The sequence below is a fragment of the Amphiprion ocellaris genome, chromosome 15, assembly GCF_022539595.1.
Source record: "Amphiprion ocellaris isolate individual 3 ecotype Okinawa chromosome 15, ASM2253959v1, whole genome shotgun sequence".
Classification (NCBI taxonomy): domain Eukaryota; kingdom Metazoa; phylum Chordata; class Actinopteri; family Pomacentridae; genus Amphiprion; species Amphiprion ocellaris.
The window spans coordinates 8,142,379-8,160,406 of record NC_072780.1 but is presented as its reverse complement, the minus strand read 5'-3'; the positions used below and the strand labels follow the sequence as shown (position 1 = coordinate 8,160,406).

Genomic DNA, 18,028 nt, shown 5'->3' with positions numbered 1-18,028 from the left:
GCCGTCTGTCCCTTTAAAAGCGCTCGTTCGTTCCCACAGTGGAAGAAGATCCGAACCAGGAGGCACTGCTCGGTCTGTTAGTCAGGATATAAAGGATATCATCACTTCTAAGGCTGCAAACATGGTTGACAAGTTTGTTGGGACATGGAAGATGGTTTCCAGCGACAATTTTGACGACTACATGAAAGCAATTGGTAAGAGAGAGAGTTTTGGAGAAACATCACACACCTGTTGTTACCTAATATTATTTAAACATTAATGGTCAAGTTATGCTAGCTTTTTGAAATTAGCTTCAAATGCAATGTAAATGTGTTGCTTTGTGATGTGAGTAGCAACCAAAATGTAATGCAGAAGTAGTTTGACTTTTTAAATATTTGAATTAGCTTCAGTTTTCTGCCCTCCTCTCCTCAGGTGTGGGTTTTGCCACCCGGCAGGTGGGGAACCGGACCAAGCCCAACTTAATAGTGTCCGTGGACGACCAGGGGGCTGTTTGCTTGAAGTCTCAGAGCACCTTCAAAACTACAGAAATCAAGTTCAAGCTCAACGAGCCGTTTGATGAGACCACCGCAGACGACAGGAAGACACGGGTTAGTGTTTGCTGAGAGAGGAGGAGTAAAAAAAAAAAACAAAACACTGAAAATCACGGAGTTTTCTGAGCTGGAGGTAAAAAGTCTTGTGTTTTTGTGCCCTGCAGACCGTGGTGACTATGGAGAACGGAAAACTTGTGCAGAAACAGAGCTGGGATGGCAAAGAAACGAATATAGAGAGGGAGATCGAAGATGGGAAATTGATAGCGGTAAGGGTTTGTTTTGGTGACATTTTCTGGAAAATGTAATATTCCTTAAACTACCTTGTGCAGTGTTGTCCACATTCATAAATCTGTAGATTTGATTTGCTAAACTGCAACAGCAAATCACGTGACTTGCAAAACTTGCATTTTTAAAGTCTTTAATCCCTCTTTATTTGTTTGTATTTGTCAGTATTTTATTTTTATGCACCAAAACTTCAAGTCAGATTTATGAAACTTGAAAACCAGATTCTAATACAAGTTTGTCTTTCCATGTATTCATAACAAGTGCAATTATGCTGCATATATCCCAACTTATCCTATAATTTCCAACAATAAAAGACTTTAAATGAGCTGCATTACAGAAAATGCAAACACCAATACCAGAGGAAGAGTTGTATCATAAAAATCTTATAAACTATAATAAGTTATTTGGAATTTTACATTAAAAAGTAGCAGTTGTGGCCCAAATTCTCACTGCACAAGCCTGATTTCACAACTTTCTTTGCAAATACTTCTTTTACAATCCACAAAACTCACCTGATCTCTTGTCTTTCCACACAGAAATGCATCATGGGAGACGTGGTTGCTGTGAGGACGTACGTAAAGGAGTAACAGTGGCGGCTGTTTTTTAAATTTTTTTCTCTGAGCCCACTCGTTGGACGCATTGCTGGATGACAGGCTCAGTTCAATGAGCGTAATACCAAACTAAAAGTAACGGCGTGTTTTCTTCTTCCTCTTTATCCTCACCGTGTTGCCAAAAAGCAGACTTCTGTGCCTCTGTTCTCCAACATGACACATTTGGTTTCATTTGGAATTGTTGTGGTGATTTGAATAAAAACGAATGAAAAACTTGTCAAAGCGGCGCCTCTGTGTGTGTGTGTGTGTGTGTGTGTGTGTGTTTGTTGAATATTAATAATTAGCAGCGGTCAAAGTAAATCTGCCGTTAATTAGCGGTTCAATTACGGCGTTCTTCAAAGCATTCCATCAGGGCGTGCAGAGGAATGCCGAACAAAAATGTGCTCTAATGGGAACTAATCTGACAAGCTGATTTCCTGACTTTAATGGTTTATTCCAGGGTTTGATAAAAAAAAAAAAAAAAAAAAAGCAGCACAATTAAATCCACATGCAGTAGTGTTTTCCAGCTACCTTGGCTTGTACAGTTCCTTTTATGCTTCCTTATTTCGGTCAGATAACAACCTCGACTTTAAAGGTCAAGAAGCAAACCATCCTGCTGTTCTGATCACACGTGATGTGTGTTGGCAGGGACTCTGAGGAATGTGAACTCTTTTTAGAAGTATTGAGCGCAACCATGCGGAGAGGTCAGCAGGGAAACGTATCCCCTCTTCCTTTTTTGGGAGGTCGAACATTTCCCATTGCACATGTTCTGGCAGCTGGACACGGAGAAACTAGAAAACATTACGGCTCGTCCCCACAGACACCCCCCCACCCACCCCCAACCCTTTGGCCGCTGGTCAAGTTTGTGTGTTTCCGTGCGTTGGGGAGATTGTTCGAGAGGCGATGGCCACTTTCCCATGACAGGAAAAGGGAGACGATAGAACTGATTGGACCTAATGGCCAAAACAGCTGAACCAGGTGGAATTGTGGGCCAGCGCCGGACAATGGAGCCGGCAGCCGTCAAGGACGTACAGCGTCTGAACTTCTGGGGAGATGCCAAGTAAATGAGAGTAGAACAGTAGAACAAGGGCCGATATAGTAGAGATGCCTTAGTGTGTCACACATATTTAATGTGTACAGATGAGGAACCAATCGTTTAACTGGAACACGAGGAGCACTGTAACCCAACCTCAATAAGAAATGTATGAAAACTGATCAGCGTGACTTGTTCCCATCAATTGAGAAGGAGAAGAATCATTGCAAGGCATCTCTTTTATAGCATAACACATGGAATCTCATAGACATCTGTTCAATTTTAGTTTGATATCAAATACTTTATGAGATAATTATCGGGAAAAAAAGCCTGTTGTCAAATTTTAAGCACATTTTGTTCACAAATTGAAATTTGAGGAAACTATTAAAGATGTTATTTCTCATCATGCCACTGATTTAGTAGTTGTCTAATATTACAGATTCTGGACTCTGTCCTACTTGGATTGGGCTTTCTACAATATTTTTGTTTTTCTTGTACAACTTGTCCCACTTGCTCCATCCATCCAAAGTTCAACATTTTTTAAATGCAATTTTGTGGCCATTTTTTGACAGGTTAGTGAAAAGGCAGACAGGAAAGTAGGGGGAGGAATGAGGGGGGAGACCTGCAGCAAAGGGCAATAAGCTGGAATCGAACCTGGGTAGGGGGGTGGGCTGGAGGCTGGAGTGAGTCCATCCCAGCTAAGTCAGACACCCTGGACAGGTCACCAGTCTATCACAGGGCTACATATAGAGACAATCACACTCACCTTTACACCTACGGGCAATTTAGAGTTGCCAATTAACCTCAGCATATTTCTGGAATGTGGAAGGAAGCCGAAGAACCTGGAGAAAACCCACACACGCACAAGGAGAACATGCAAACTCCATGCAGAAGTCAGGATGCGAACCGGGGATCTTCTAGCTGCAAGGCAAAAGTGCTAACCACCAGCCACTGTGCAGCCCAGGACCTTCCATTTTGGGTTTAATTTTCTTTCATATTTCAACTCACCCATAGTCAGAGACTCTTTGATCTACTTGTCCAATATTGCAGATTCTTCATCAATGTCATGACGAGAAAAAAAACTAAAATTTCAAGCTTTGACTTTTAGGATTTTCTAAGATATTGCTCTCCAAACATTGCCTGAAGTTTCAAATGTGTGAACAATTTCATAAAGTATTTGATTGGTCTAAAATGTCATAGAAACCATTTTAAATATTCATATTTTATGATTAAAAAAAGTTTCAAGCAGATGAGAGATGGCTGAGCAGAAGATAATTACAGAGAGAATACCTCAACATGATAACCGAGGATAGATCACTAAGTGGGCAAAGCTGGCAGCTACTGTTTGGGCCTCCAGGGTCCTCAAAAGCCCTAAAATCACAGCATCAGTTTGACTTTGGTAATTTGATTGGACTTATCAAAGTTATAAATTGATCTTATGGCCTTGCTCTTTTCAGTGGATCCTGTGTCCAGATGTAGTTCATGGTTAGGATTGAATTATCTTTTTTTGCTAGGGAGGGTTCCTGCTCAACAAAAATAAGAGCTGGTTGAATCCTCTAAATCAGCGGTGTCAAACATGCGGCCTGCGGGCAAAAAAAGGCCCGTCAGAGGGTCCATTCTCGCCCATGGGATGACTTTGTAAAGCACAAAAACGACAGAGAAGACATTAACTGCAAATTTTTTAAACTATAAATTTACAATAATTTCTAGACCATGAAAGTTGTTTTGATCATAAGGTAAAATGCTAGATTGCTCATTGTTCTTTTGTCATTTTCTGTCTCATTTTTGTAATATATTGTCTTGTTTTTGTGGTTTTTGTCGTTTTGTGCTTCCTTTTTGTCTCGCTTGTGTATTTTTTAGTCATTGTGTTTCTTGCTTTTGTCATTTTTGGTCTTGTTTGTGTCATTTGTGTAATTTCTTGTCATTTGTCCATTTTCTTGTTGCTTTGTAATTTTTTTTGTCAATTTTTTTGTCTCTTTCTGTTTTGTTCCGTGTAATTGGTCTAATTTTTTGTCATTTTGTTTCTTGCTTTGGACATTTTGTGTCTCATTTTAGCAATATTTTGTCTTTTTTTGACTTTTGCCATTTTAATCATAAAGGAAAAGTACTATATTGTTCAGTTCCAGATACCTGTGACTAAATACTTTGTGTCATTGTAGATCCATTTAGATCTGCAGGTTGTAACGTGTAAATGATCAACTGAGGCATAATGTTGTTGATATTAAATGTATTTTTTTCCCCAAAATTACAGGTTGTTCATAAAGTTTTGTAAAAAGATAATTCCTTAAATGTGAATATTTTTGCACAAAGGAAAAATTTTGAGTCATGTTTATTTATAGGTTGTTATGCTCTGATTTTACTGGTTCGGCCCACTTGAGGTGTAATTGGGCTGAATGTGGCCCCTGGACTAAAATGAATTTGACACCCCTGCTCTAAATGCTTCCTTTCTCATCTCCTTTAGCAGAAGCAACATTCACAGAGTCATAACTTACTGCAGGGACTGTTGTGTTCAGTAAATATTAGCTGTGTGTATCTAATAAACTACAAAGTGAGTGTATGCTGTTCATGCTTTTTAATCTGTTGCTTTATTGATCATTAAATTGAACCAAACTTTGTTCAAAATGCTATGTATCCTTATAGAAGTGCTCTGAAAGAATGAAACATCAGGTCACATCTGCTATGGATTGACTTACAGGTGCTCTGCTTGCAGTCCAAGGGCCTCCACGTCACTGTGTTTGGCTAACTGCAGGGAATGAAGCAGATCTCCACCTCCCTGTTTTATCTCTGACATCTTATATCTTGTCTACAGCTTTTCTTAATTATCTAAAAGTGTAATAAGAGCCAATTTCTGCAAGTAGCTTCAATATTTGAATGATTACGAGAGCTTAGCAGTTTAAAAAACAGTTCAATCATAAACACGAACAGTGTGCATGAAGCAGATATTCCCTCCGACCATCTGAAATAATACTGCAGCCAAACAGGATAGAACGGGAAGTATTTTGTTGGAGAGAAAAGGTCCTGATCTTCCTCCGCTGCCCACAGTTTACGGAGGTGAACCTTACATCAGCAGAGCGCAATTAGGAAACTGTTGAGGAAGGATGAAAGATAGTGAGAAGCCCACTGAGAGTGAACTGGCAGAGGATGAAGTTAAAGAAAACAAAGGCCTCGAGTTAGGATATCTCTTATTATGTGACGCACAAGAAAACACACTGAAATGTCAAAATAATGTGGTGCACAGTGTAGGATATCTTGCAAGTGGCTCGTACACAATGTAATGCTGCCGGTGTGCATATGTTTTAGTGGGTGTCTGGGTGTGTGTTCTCATGCCTGATAGACAAAGGTATCTTGTTGACACTGGGGTTGTTTTGTATAGAGAAAGATCGTCTCGGACTTTAAAAGAATGAACTCACATCCTTTGCATAACATCTGGAAAGCTCCACTTGAGTTGCAGCGTTGACACCCTTCCTCTGCTTGTCCTTAACTTAAACTTGGTCAAACACAAACACCTTTCATGTTCAAGTGGATCAGCAGTGGCTAAACATACATGATATGAGAGCTTTAGAATAATAGCGGTGATTTATATAGCACTAAGTGTTTTGGACAAAATGAGTATAAGGTTAAGGGGCACGAGGACAGAGGTGGTAAAAACAACAAAATGAATGGGATGAATTTTTTTTTTTAAAAATAAAAGTAAAAGTACCAAAAGCTTACATGAGGAAAAAAGTGTGTCTGAGTTGTATAAGGTTGTGACCCAGGAGCAACCAGCAGGACTCCATCTGTAGTGATTGAAAAGACACATATCGAATCAGTAAATGGATTTAGGGCATAAAAGTGAGCAATAAAACATTAAAATCCAACAGGGAGTCAGTGTAGGGAAGCAGATGTGATGTGATCATTCCTCTTTGTCCTGATAAGAAGTTGAGCAGAAGCCTCTTGCACCAACTGGAGATGATTGTCCTGCTAAAACCCCAACAAAGCGAACTGCAATAATCAAATTGAGAATAGATAATGGCACGTCCAGTTTTATCTTTAATTCTCATGCAACAAATGACATGTTACTCCTGTACCCAATTTTAACTTCCTTTGAATGAAAAAGGTGCTCTCATGTTGCTACATTTCATCAGGAAGACAACATGGAAGCAAATTGTAGCTGTGCACATACACTGCCTGACCAAAAAAAAAGTCACCACATGGATTTAACTAAGCAAATAGGTGAGATCCTTCCATTGGATAATTACTGCAGTGATGAATATGTTTCAGCTGCAACAACTTCTTTAACTCTAGCTGATGCAGTGAGGAGCTTCTCATTTCTTAAACAACCATGTTGGAAGACAAATCCTGTGGTCATAGAAAGGGTATTCATCTGTCTCAGAAGAATCAAATTATTGGCCTGCATCAAGCAAAGAAAAAAACTAAGGCGGTTTCTGAAATCAGGTTAAGAACCATCCAACACATTATCAAATCTGATAGATAGTGGGGAACCACTATCTTTGAGGAAGAAATGTGGTCGGTCATGTGGTCTGATGAGTCCAGATTTACCCTGTTCCAGAGTGATGGGGGCATCAGGGTAAGAAGAGAGGCAGATGAAGTGATGAACTCATCATGGTTAGTGTCTACCAGCCTGTGGGGGTTAGAGTTATGATCTGGGGTTGGTCAGGTTCAGCAACGTTATGTTCCCAAAGAATGTGTGTGTGAAAATAGTTTTCAGATTTCAGGAAAATTCTCTTACATAACTTTGTTTTGTGTCCCAAATAACAAATAGCAACACCGCTATCTGAAATGACAGTCACTGACCCTGTAGTTTCTGGTTGGTTTAAGGATTTACAGCGCATTGTTTCCAGTCTTTTTTGGCTTGTGTATCCGTACAATAAAGAAGTATTTGGTGGAGCAGCTACACTAAAGAGAAGTTCCACCTCTAACATTCTTAAATGCTTTTGTAAAAGGGATTCTTCAAGGTGTAAAGTGACAATCATCAAACATTACAGACTGTTCCACAAAGTGAACGTGGGTTCGTGGCACAGTCAATGAAAATGATAAAAGTCCTCTGTATCTCTAGTGAGGTTCCTACTAAATGTGGTCACTTGTTCATTTGCGAATGCTGAGCTACATGTTAGGAGGTATGAAGTGTAAGAATGATGTGTATTGTCTGGATGGGTACAATTTTAGTCACAACAATCTAATCCAGAAAACAGTGAACAGAATCAGGGACACAAATGTTGATGTTTATTTCCACATCTGAAGAAATGTGAAGATAAGGGAGGGCTGATAAAAAGAAAATACCGCATTTGCTTTTCTTTTGGCTGTGTGATTGTGATGATTGAATAAGGGAGAAATTCAGAAACCAGACAGATACCATGACTAATGGCTAGAACCTGTTTTGTCTTAGTCTTTTACTGTCTGGACAGGGCTTTATGCTTGTTCCTAATGATTATATTTTTCAAAGTACGTTTTAAAAACATTACAAGAACAAGCATTTTCCCTAACACAGCTTTAATAAAAATGGAAAGACTTATTTATTGTCAGTATTGAAATGATGAAGCAAAAAACAGCAGCAGCAGCACTAACTTCACACAACTTTACACCAACTTTCTCACTGTAGATTGTCATTGAGTCTCAGTAGCTTTGGTTTCAGGAAAACTGAAGTAAAAACAGAAAGAGGAGACTATCTTCCCCGTACCTACCGCACAAATCCCACTCCCATTCAATGTTTTTCAGCTTAGGTTTCTGCTTGAGGGTGTGGATGGCCTTGAGGTCAGCCTCCACCTGCTTTCCAAGTAAAGTTTCTCTGAAGTTTGCCTCCACATTCACTAAAAACCTTGAACACAGATCAGTTTCCTCTCAGTCTCTCCACAGGACATAGACAACACCTAAAGTGACCCTAGAGGGTCTCCAGTCTCCATGGCAACCAAACCTCTGAGCAGAACTATGTCGAGCCCTGCTGAGCTATAGGAGAGGCTGCTTGCTATGCAACGGGATTTCTTTCCACTGAACCTCACAATCCAGTCATACTTAAGAGCTGACTCTGATTTCATCAACAAGTGTCTGAATGTTATGCAAGCTGTGCTCTGTCTGGTCACACAAAGGCCGGCTGTCCTATTATCTCCCCTAAAGGCTCAGAGAGGCAGGATGCTGCTGTGTAGACATCTGGATTAACTCTCTAAAGTCCATGCAGTTCACAGGTGTTTGTTACTCCTGGTACATTTCTCTACTCTGTGGGCTCATTTTCACTTCAGTTTAAAAGTCCTGCACCTCCATGCAAACAGAACAACCATGGCTAGAAATAGAGACAACTGAAAAAGTGTCTGTGCAGTATTACATTAGCATAAATCATTTAAAAATAGGCAAGTTGAATTACTTTATTTATTTCACACAAATTTGAAAAACTGGAATTGATATGTATAAGACTCACAGTATTTTAAATTTTACTGCCTGCATATTTATTTGCTTGTGTACTTGTCTCTGTGTAAACACAAACCAAAAAAGTCCCTGAATTTTTGTCACGTAACTGTTGGTCGCACCTGAGTCACTAATAACTTTACAGTTGTCCCGAGGAGGGTATAATTTTTTGTTTTTCACAGAATATAGTCACTGCAATCGTACTTTGATTAAATATCAAAATTTTAATTTTGATGGGACTTCATGTTACAGATGATTGGTTCAAGATGATGAGATAATTCTTTCTGTTCCTGCAGTTTCCGACTACTAAATGGTGAAATTTTGGAGCTTTTGTTGTTTAAAGACAAGATGTCTTTCAAACCTGATGGTGGCTTTTAGAGATTCACAGGTTTTAACTAACTCTGAAGCTTTCAAAAATAACAATATATACACAGTAATTTACCAGAAATTGCTTAATTCTGAATGTGACGGGCATAATTAGTTTGCTGCGTTACATACATAAAGTTAGTGGATGGCTTAGGAGAGATTACAGCACAGGGCAGCAGGAAAGTGTAACAGAATTTTCTCAGGTATTCAGTTTAACTGCAATTTTATTTGCATTTCATTATTCCAAAACATCTAATACACTTATTAATATGATTGACCAACCTACATGTCTAAACTGTTCGTTGACAAGCAAACTCCATTTTAAAAACCTAATAATACAAGTGGCAAAGCATCAGTCCTGGAATAAGCCTCAGTCATTCAGCAACAAGAGAGACAGAGAATGTTCTCAGTCTTTCATCTTTAAGTAATATTTTTCATGAAGCTGATGTCAGACTTCTCACTCGAAGAAGGGGGCAGCTCAAAATATAACTTTCAAAGGCTTCTGCACTGTATAGGAGGAAATATATTTTTGCTTTGTGAGCTGCACAAAGACTCAGTGTTTTTCAAGTCCGCTCACCAGGAGTTCCTGTCAGAATTTAGCTTAGAACAGAGGCCCCGAGTGATTGTATAGCTCAGAGGAAGGACGGTGGAAATCTTTAAAGTGAGACTATGCAAACCTGACCCTACACAATAGTTTCCCCAGAGAATGTTGCAGCCCAAACTATGGCTTTTTCTGCATATACAAGCATCATCACCTGCTTGTTCATTTGTTCGTGTGTCTATATTTGCGCTCTCTGTTCAAACGCAGATAAAGAAACGGCTGGCTAGGCATCAAAATGTCAGCAAGTGTTGGCATTTTCTGCTCTGAATCCGCCGCAAGTTGTCACAGTGTTTGGCTTATCAGCTGCTCCTCCTCCTACGACTACTGTGTGACAGAACATGTGATCTGTAATCTGGAGGGGGTGACTCTGAGAGGGGAAGTGAGGAATGGGGTGATCTTTGAAATCGGTGTGTGTGAGTGTGTGTTCGTCCACGTTAAGCCAGATGGGAAGCGACATTGTAGATGGGCTCTGTTTGTTCACATCAAGCATCCTTTGTGCTCCATTCACAGAAAGAACTCCGTGACTCTGTAACATGCAGAGTAGTTTGTTTTATGGCCACAGCATGAAGGGTTTTAACGGAACTTCTGTGAAGAAAAACTGACTTCAAACACTAAATCATTAGCAGTGTTGGGGTCGATAATCTATGACCGTAATGCATTATGCATTACTCAATAATTTTAGTTTACTTCTTTACTGCCTATAGAAAGTCATTTGTTTCGCTGCTCATTACATCACTTTTCTGAGTCTTTACAGGATTACCTGAGATTTGTTGCCTGGTTCACGATGTAACATTAAAGCTAATATATGTATATTACGTATTATCACTAATACCTCAAAGCCAACAGCAAAGGTAACAATACCAACCAGCCCAAAGAGGACTTCACAGAAAACTGCTGTGGAGAGAACAAGGCTCAGTTGCATGTCTATAAACTGTTTTCCACTGCTGGAAGTTGCAGGCCCTTTTAGTGGCCCAAACCTTTGTGGGTTTTCCAATCCTAAGATCCGCCCCTGTAGAATTCCTGTCAGAGACATTTTTGAGAGAAAAAAGTGTTTACACTGGGGTAGGTCCTGAAAGAACTGCTTGGCATTGATTGGGTCAACTCTAATAAGACAATGAGTGAAGGCAGTCTTGTACTCTGTGACAATGGCATCAGTGGTGTAAAATTCACCACAAAGGCTAACACAACAACAAGTAGTCCATTGTTCTATTTCCTGTGTGCTGTTTCGAACTGGAATTATGTCCACTAACTACTACAGGTCATCTTCGACTCACATTGCAGCTCCGTTGCTACTGCCCAAAGCAAGTTGATTTTCGTCGTAAGTCGGAACTCCAGCAAAAATGTAAACAAAGCTGTTACATGCATCATGATATTGACCAGTTCTTTGGAAACGTCATGAATAACAATGACTTTCATGCATGCATGAGTCATTTTACAAGAAGATAATGGAATATGTTGCACTGTTTTTATAACTTGATCTACTTTATCATGCAAGGGCAAAAAGTTAGCGAATGTAGCACAATCCAAGGTAGCGTACAACTGGCGAATGCAAACAGTCATCTTACCGTGATGATGTATTTGTCTGCTCCGCTCATCCACTAGTTCCACGTAACCAGTTCCAATGTAACAATGAAACGCAGTAGGTCAAAGACATCATAAACCGACGACCCCCTGTATTTGTTATTGTTTGGCACACACTGAATTGACATTGCAATCAAAGTTGTCAAGAGTCTACACCTCAACGGAAACAAAAAGGCTATGAGACCAATTACAGGGCCATTCCTGGAAATGTTTGCATCACCTTGTGACAGCCCCAAATTCCTGTATTGTAAAACTGCCTCATGAGAGTCACGGCTGTCTGTAGACTATACTGCCTGAAAATAAAAGCAGCTGTTGCTGATACGTAACTGTAAGGTAGTTACTGAATCTAGAAACAGTAATATGTTGCATGACCCACACCTGCAAGTCTGAGCCCATGGTTCTCTGCTGAAGAAGAATGCTTCATCTAGGGTGAGGATGAGTTGCTGACCATAGCGAAGAAGCTTAAGTATCTCATGGTGTATGAGATGGACAGATGGATTGGTGCTTTGTACTGGATAGGCATGGTGAAGTAGGAGCTGAGCCAGAAGGCAAATCTATGTTCCAACCCTTATCTATGCTCTTGAGCTCTGAGTAATGACCAAAAGAATGAGGCAGTGGATACAAGATCAAAGTGGGCTTCCTCTGTAGCGTGTCTGGGCTCAGCCTTAGAGCTAGGGTGAGGAGCTTGGACATGGGGTGGGAGCTCTGGGTAGAGTTTCTGTTCCTTCACATTGAAAGGAACTAGCTGAGGTATTTCAGAAATCTGATTAGGATTCCTCCTGGGCGCCTTCCTTTGGAGATTTTCGTCCAACTGGGAGGAGACCCTGAGGTAGACCCAGAACTCACTGGAGAGATTATGTATCTCATTTGGCCTGGGAACGCCTTGGGATGCCGCAGAAGGAGCTTGAAAGTGCTGGAGAGAGGGATGACTGGAATGTTTGCTTATCCAGCCACCATGACCTGATCCTGGATAAGCGGGGGAAAAAAATTATTGGATGGAAACTGCTTTACAGTCGAATGTAATGTGATTAGCGGAATGTCTTGCAATGCATTCCCCCCAACTCTGATCACTGCACAATCAAATCAGTGAAACCAAAATTTGAAATGCTTATTTCAACTGGTCTCAGCGTTAAAATCAACACATGAGAAAAAAAAGCTACCTCTCAGCTGAAAATCAGTTTGGGAAACTTCAAAACTGGTACATATGTGACCATCTTACATGACCCGAATAAGAGCTGCTGACTTCAGGAGTGGCAGCAGACATCACAGTCCAGAATGTGACTGTGGTTTTCCACCGGAAGAAGGATTGGTCCTGTCGTGCCAGACAGTACAGCAAGCTGTCTGTTTCTGTTACATTCTGTTTATGTAAGCAAAAATGAGTGAGATTTCAAGGAATCCAAGTGGATATAATAGTGGTTTGTTGTGGTTTCTATGCAATGAGTATGAGCACAGACACGGTGACCTTCTACTGCAGGTGGTATGGCTGAATGGTGTTGATACTTTAAAGGTCAGATTATGTTATTCGTCTGATCTGGTTTCAATGTTTCACTGTTTTCTTTTATTTTTCATCAAGCAATGTATTAGCAGAGTTAACATTAGGGTTAAAAATACACATTTTTAGTTTAATCCTTGGTGTTCAGTATAGCAGATGCGTGTTTGGTTTACATTAGCTGTAGAACATCTACAAAGGGTTAAATACAACAATGTAGAGTGCAAGCTACATGTGTGATTTCTGTCTCATACAGGCCAATATGTCTCCTTACTTGAGCCACAAGAAAAAAACAACAATGTGGCGTGAGTCCTTATCTACACAAGTGCATCAGTACTTCTATGTATACATTCAGCAATTGATGTTAGATTTCATCGCAGATGGACAGTTTGTACTTTAGAGGAAACTTTTTTATCAAAAAACAATAGGCCATCAGGAAAGTTGGCCTGATGGACACTTTGAGACGTGCTGTAGACCAACAGGCACTTCCCCACAATGCACTGGAGAGATAACCGCAGCTCTGATAGGCGGGAGGAAAACGGAAGCCATTAGTCAGAGGGTGACCTTTCTCCAAGTGGCTAGTAAACAGGCCTCTCAGAAGAATAAACCCAAACAGCGAACCTCTCGTAACCCTTCAGGTGAGATTTATTAACTCTTGTGTCGTCCTGCAGGTCAAAATTGACCTGTTTTAAAGTTTGAAAATGTGGAAAAAATATATTTTCACAGTGAAACTTCTGATGTCCACATTTTCAACATTTTTGGGAAATCTTTGAACATTTTTTGGTGGAAAACAAGAAATGTTAAAAATATTTCTTAAGAACATTCACAAGAAAATCAACCAAAATCCAGCAAATTTCGCTGGATTTACGTAGATTTTTTTTGTGATTGTTCTTAAAGAAAATCTTAGAAGTTTCACTGATATATATGTAATCATTTTAGATATTTTTAGGATTTTTTTGGAAGATTTTTACTCATTTTTTGAAAATATTTACAAGAATTTTCTTGCCACATTTTTTTTTTTTTTTTAAAATAAAACTTTTAAGGGAAACTTTTAAGGAATTATTGGGATTTTCTTATCTGGAATTTTTTTGGTGATTTTTTTTTAATTTTTTTCAGGCAAGGAAACAATATTTTTTGGTGTCCATAAATGAGGACAACAGGAGGGTTAGGCCACCACAAAGCTCCATTCCAAAGCAGAGGTGATCTAGTTTTTAGATAGCATCTATGGGTTTTGTCAGTGTGTAATAAGACTGCACTATAACTCCTGTAAATCCTGTGAAGCAGTTATTTTTTCCCAACATGTTGAAGAGCTGTATGTTTTCTAATTAAGTCTAATTCTATTAATTCGAGGTCTACGGGTTTACAGCTGTTTGAGTCCGTGTGAAACTCACCGGGAAACAACTCAGCTGCCTTCCCTGCAATGCACAGCTGCACGTTAAACAAACAAGCACCCTGTGTGGGTCAGCTCTTTTGTTAGCTCTTTGTCTTGTCAGGCACTTTTGATGGTGGAAAAAAAGCAGAAGCGAGAGAGAAACGGAGCATGTGACCAAGAGTCTGGATCTTGACACCAGTGTAGTGAAATTAGAGTGGCTGAAGGTTAAAGTAGGACATAGTGAAACGTCCACAGAAAGCATTTCCTCTTGTTTTAGACGTCAGGAATTCATCATCGTTTGGACTGCTGGGCATGTTGTTCTAGAGGGAGCTGTGCAGGAGGCAACTCAGTCTCCATTGTGAGTTTTGTTGGACTTGCATATTGTATAGTAACCATAAAAATATTTGCTTTTCAAGACAGTTTCAACACAACTTGAAGTGCACTTGAGCAACATGTAAAATTTAAACTTCCCCGACTTTGATTAAACAAGTTGCCTATTTACTCATCCAGAAAACATCAACAACATCAGACATCAGAATTAATTTGTAGAAGCATTTCTGGGCTCATGAGGAATCTAATCTACTCTCCTTTAACTCTGTATTTAACTCTATCCACTCCTGAGGGAAACAGGATGTTTTGTTGCTCAAGGCTTCACCATGTTCACCAGCAAGTGGTTCACTTTTTCAGTCTGTTTGGTGTAGATTATTTGTAGATTTTGCATCACGCTGGTCAGAAGGAGTGAATTTAGGAAATGAAATCATGATGCCTTACTGGAAAAATGTACTGACTTAGCATTTCATGAAAGAAGTTGACACTTTTTGATGGTGGAATAGCCTGGCAGGGCTAAGTTGCATTGTACCTTTAGGGCAATTTAATAATTTCAAATATATCTGAGATGCTTAAACAGAAACTGTTTTTGTTCATACCTGCTGAAACGGGACTGATGAAAGCAATGAGAGCGACACACAATAATAAAGCTGCAAGCAATGAGTTAAACGGTGTAAAAGTAACAGAAACTGCATAATTCTCTGTGGGTTCATTACTGTGAGTGACCTCTTTCATAATGCACAGTAACAGAATCCATTCCTAATAGAAAATACTGATTAGGTCAGGTTTAAAGCTTGTATGTAAAGGAGTTCAAAAATGGAAAGTGTGGTAATATATAGGGTAGGAAGAGAATGAAAAAGAATCATGTGAGAAATGTAGCCAGAGATGAGGCAAAAAGCAGAAATGAGTCGGAAAAAATGTGTTTTACTGTACTGTTACATGAACCAGCTTCTCTACTCCAGACCAAGCTGTGATGACAGCAGGGAAGAGGTGAGTGTGTGCTGAGACGTTCAAGGTCCAGGAAATAAGGAGATCAGGGACAAAGCGACAAGGAGGAGGAGGATGAGGATGAGGGGAATTTTCTTGAACCAGAAGTCGGTGGGAGTAGCAGTTCTGCTCTCATTCTCCCCTTGGGTGTTCCTGTCAGGGCTCTAGGGAAGCAGACATAATTTACTTAATTGGTTCTCACTTACGTTCTTACGTATAAGAAAAGGCAGGGATTTTTCCTCTTCTTTAGGCCAAAGGTAACGTGGGCTTCCCTCTGCTGCCTCAGCAGATGGAGCAGTTAGTCATCTTATATTTTTGTGGTTTCAGGTGTTCTATTTAGTAAGACGTCGCTGTTAATTTGAGAAAAAAACTGATCTGAAAAAAGCACAAATCACAGTGAAGGAACAACTGTGTAAACCAGGGGTGTCAAACATGCGGCCTACGGGCCAAAACCGGTCCTCCAGAGGGTCCAACCTGGCCCTCAAAGTATAAAAATTATAGAGATGTTGACTGCAGATTGTAAATTTGTAAAACGATAAATTTAAAATCATTTCTAGACCATAAGTTTTTCCGATCACAAAGTAAAACACTAGATTGCTCATTGTTCTTTTGTCGTTTTGTGTCTTGTTTTGTAATATTTTGTCTCGTTTTTGTTGTTTTGTTGTCTTTTTTGTCTGACTTTTGTCGATCTTCTCATATTTTTGTCGTTGTTTTTCTTGCTTTTGTCATTTTTTGTCTCGTTTTTGTCATTTGTCCTTTTTTTTGCATTGTAACTTTTTTCTCTAATTTTCTGTCTCTTTTTTTGTTTTGTTTTGTCTTGTTTGTCTCATTTTTTCATTTCGTTTTTCCGTTTTGTAATATTTTGTCTTGTTTTTGTGTTTTTTTTAATCTTTGTTGTCTGACTTTTGTCTTTTTGTAAGTTGTAATGTGTAAGCAATAAACTGAGGCATAGTGTTGTTGAAATTGAATTTATTTTTCTTAAGAAATTTCAGGCTGTTCATAATGTTTTGTAAAAAGATAATTCCTTAAATGTGAACTTTGTTGCACTAAAACATTAGGAGTTACGGTTATTTCTAGGTTATTATGGTGTGATTTTACTGGTGTGGAGATCAAACTGGGCTGAATGTGGCTCCTGAACTAAGATGAATTTGACACCCCTGGTCTAAACATTATAGACTCTTTGATCTACAATTCTACAATTTCATTTATCCAAAGTGACGTACATTTGAGAGTGGATACAACAATCTCTGCATGAAATGAGTGAATTGACGAGATTAATCCTATTTGAAGGAACGGAGTGTAAGAACATTCTGAAACAACATGAAACATGAAATGCCAGAGTGCATTCTAGCCAGTCTGAGTAATTTATACGTAAATCACATGACAGCCGCCCTCCCTACTCCCTCAGACAGGACGTGAGTGACCCCTTTCCCCGCATTCTCTAGATGAATGATGCATGCTTTGTTCATTTCTTTACCCTGCGACCCACTAGACACAATGTGAATGGACTAAATCACTGTGCTTTAACCTTTGTGTGCAGTAAGAACTTAAACCAGTACACGCAGTACAAGGCAGCCTGCCAGTACAAAAAGACTGCACAAACCTAAATCTTGAGTTCCCACATGAGCAGCAGTGGAAATTTTCCTTTTGGGTTTTTTGACAGACTTATCAGAGTGATGCATTTGAGGAGCCAAGAGTCACTGCTTTTTGTACAGGGTTCCAAATCGGTGTTGGCTAAGACCAGTGATATATTGTTCTCTGCGGAGCCTTTACATAAACTGTGGCTGGATTCCACAACTGTGGGAGTTAACCGCTGTGGACAGTCGGTTCTAATAATTAGCCTGCTATGAGGGAAACACCTTTTAATTTAAGATCCTTGCAGTGGCTGCACAGCTCAGTTCAGTCAAGTGAAAGCCACCCAACAAAAAAAGTCAAGCTCCTAAGACAACTTCAGATCTGAGTTATCCTCAGAATCTTGACAAACAGCATAAATATCTTTACAAAACCATCCATATTATTAAAAAACATTCTGATATTTTAGCAAATATGCATAATTACAGTGATTTCTTGCAGAGAATTATATCAAAAGATTGAATCCACCAGGACTAATTTGAATGTTTGACCCCTACAGTAAGGACACCTAGTTAATCTGTTTTGCTATTTGGGTCCACTTGTACCCTTAGAGGGAAGCAAATAAACACAAAGTTGTATTGTATCCTACGATCAAACATTTCTATAATGATGGGAGTGGTTCCTTCCACGATAACAATGTTGCAATCCATAGGACACTTATGTTATTTGAGGACAGGTCTCTCTTGAGAAGGAGACTTGATGTCTCAATGAGATTACCTGTATAAATAAAAGTTAAATAAAAAAATAAATTAGGTTCAAAAAGTAGTGAAAAAATATAATAAGTAGTGATCACTAGTAGAAAAACAACATAAAACATGCAAATACAATATAGGAGCAAG

The 18,028-nt window shown here is 39.4% G+C and overlaps 1 protein-coding gene across 1 annotated transcript; it reads left to right on the top strand.

The window, feature by feature from the left end:
* Positions 1-34: 34 nt before the first annotated feature.
* Positions 35-1,648, top strand: fabp4a (fatty acid binding protein 4a). The gene is made up of 4 exons (XM_023268760.3): positions 35-194; positions 412-587; positions 695-796; positions 1,352-1,648. Exons 1-4 carry the CDS (start codon positions 122-124, stop codon positions 1,400-1,402), a joined length of 402 nt encoding a protein of 133 aa, XP_023124528.2. The 5' UTR covers positions 35-121; the 3' UTR covers positions 1,403-1,648.
* Positions 1,649-18,028: the final 16,380 nt, after the last annotated feature.

Bases quoted from the DNA above. Each gene is read 5' to 3' on its own strand.
- fabp4a (XM_023268760.3), top strand. From the start codon at position 122: ATGGTTGACAAGTTTGTTGGGACATGGAAGATGGTTTCCAGCGACAAT. The intron at 195-411 runs GTAAGAGAGAGA...TCCTCTCCTCAG, and splicing joins CGACTACATGAAAGCAATTG to GTGTGGGTTTTGCCACCCGG. The intron at 588-694 runs GTTAGTGTTTGC...TGTGCCCTGCAG, and splicing joins CAGACGACAGGAAGACACGG to ACCGTGGTGACTATGGAGAA.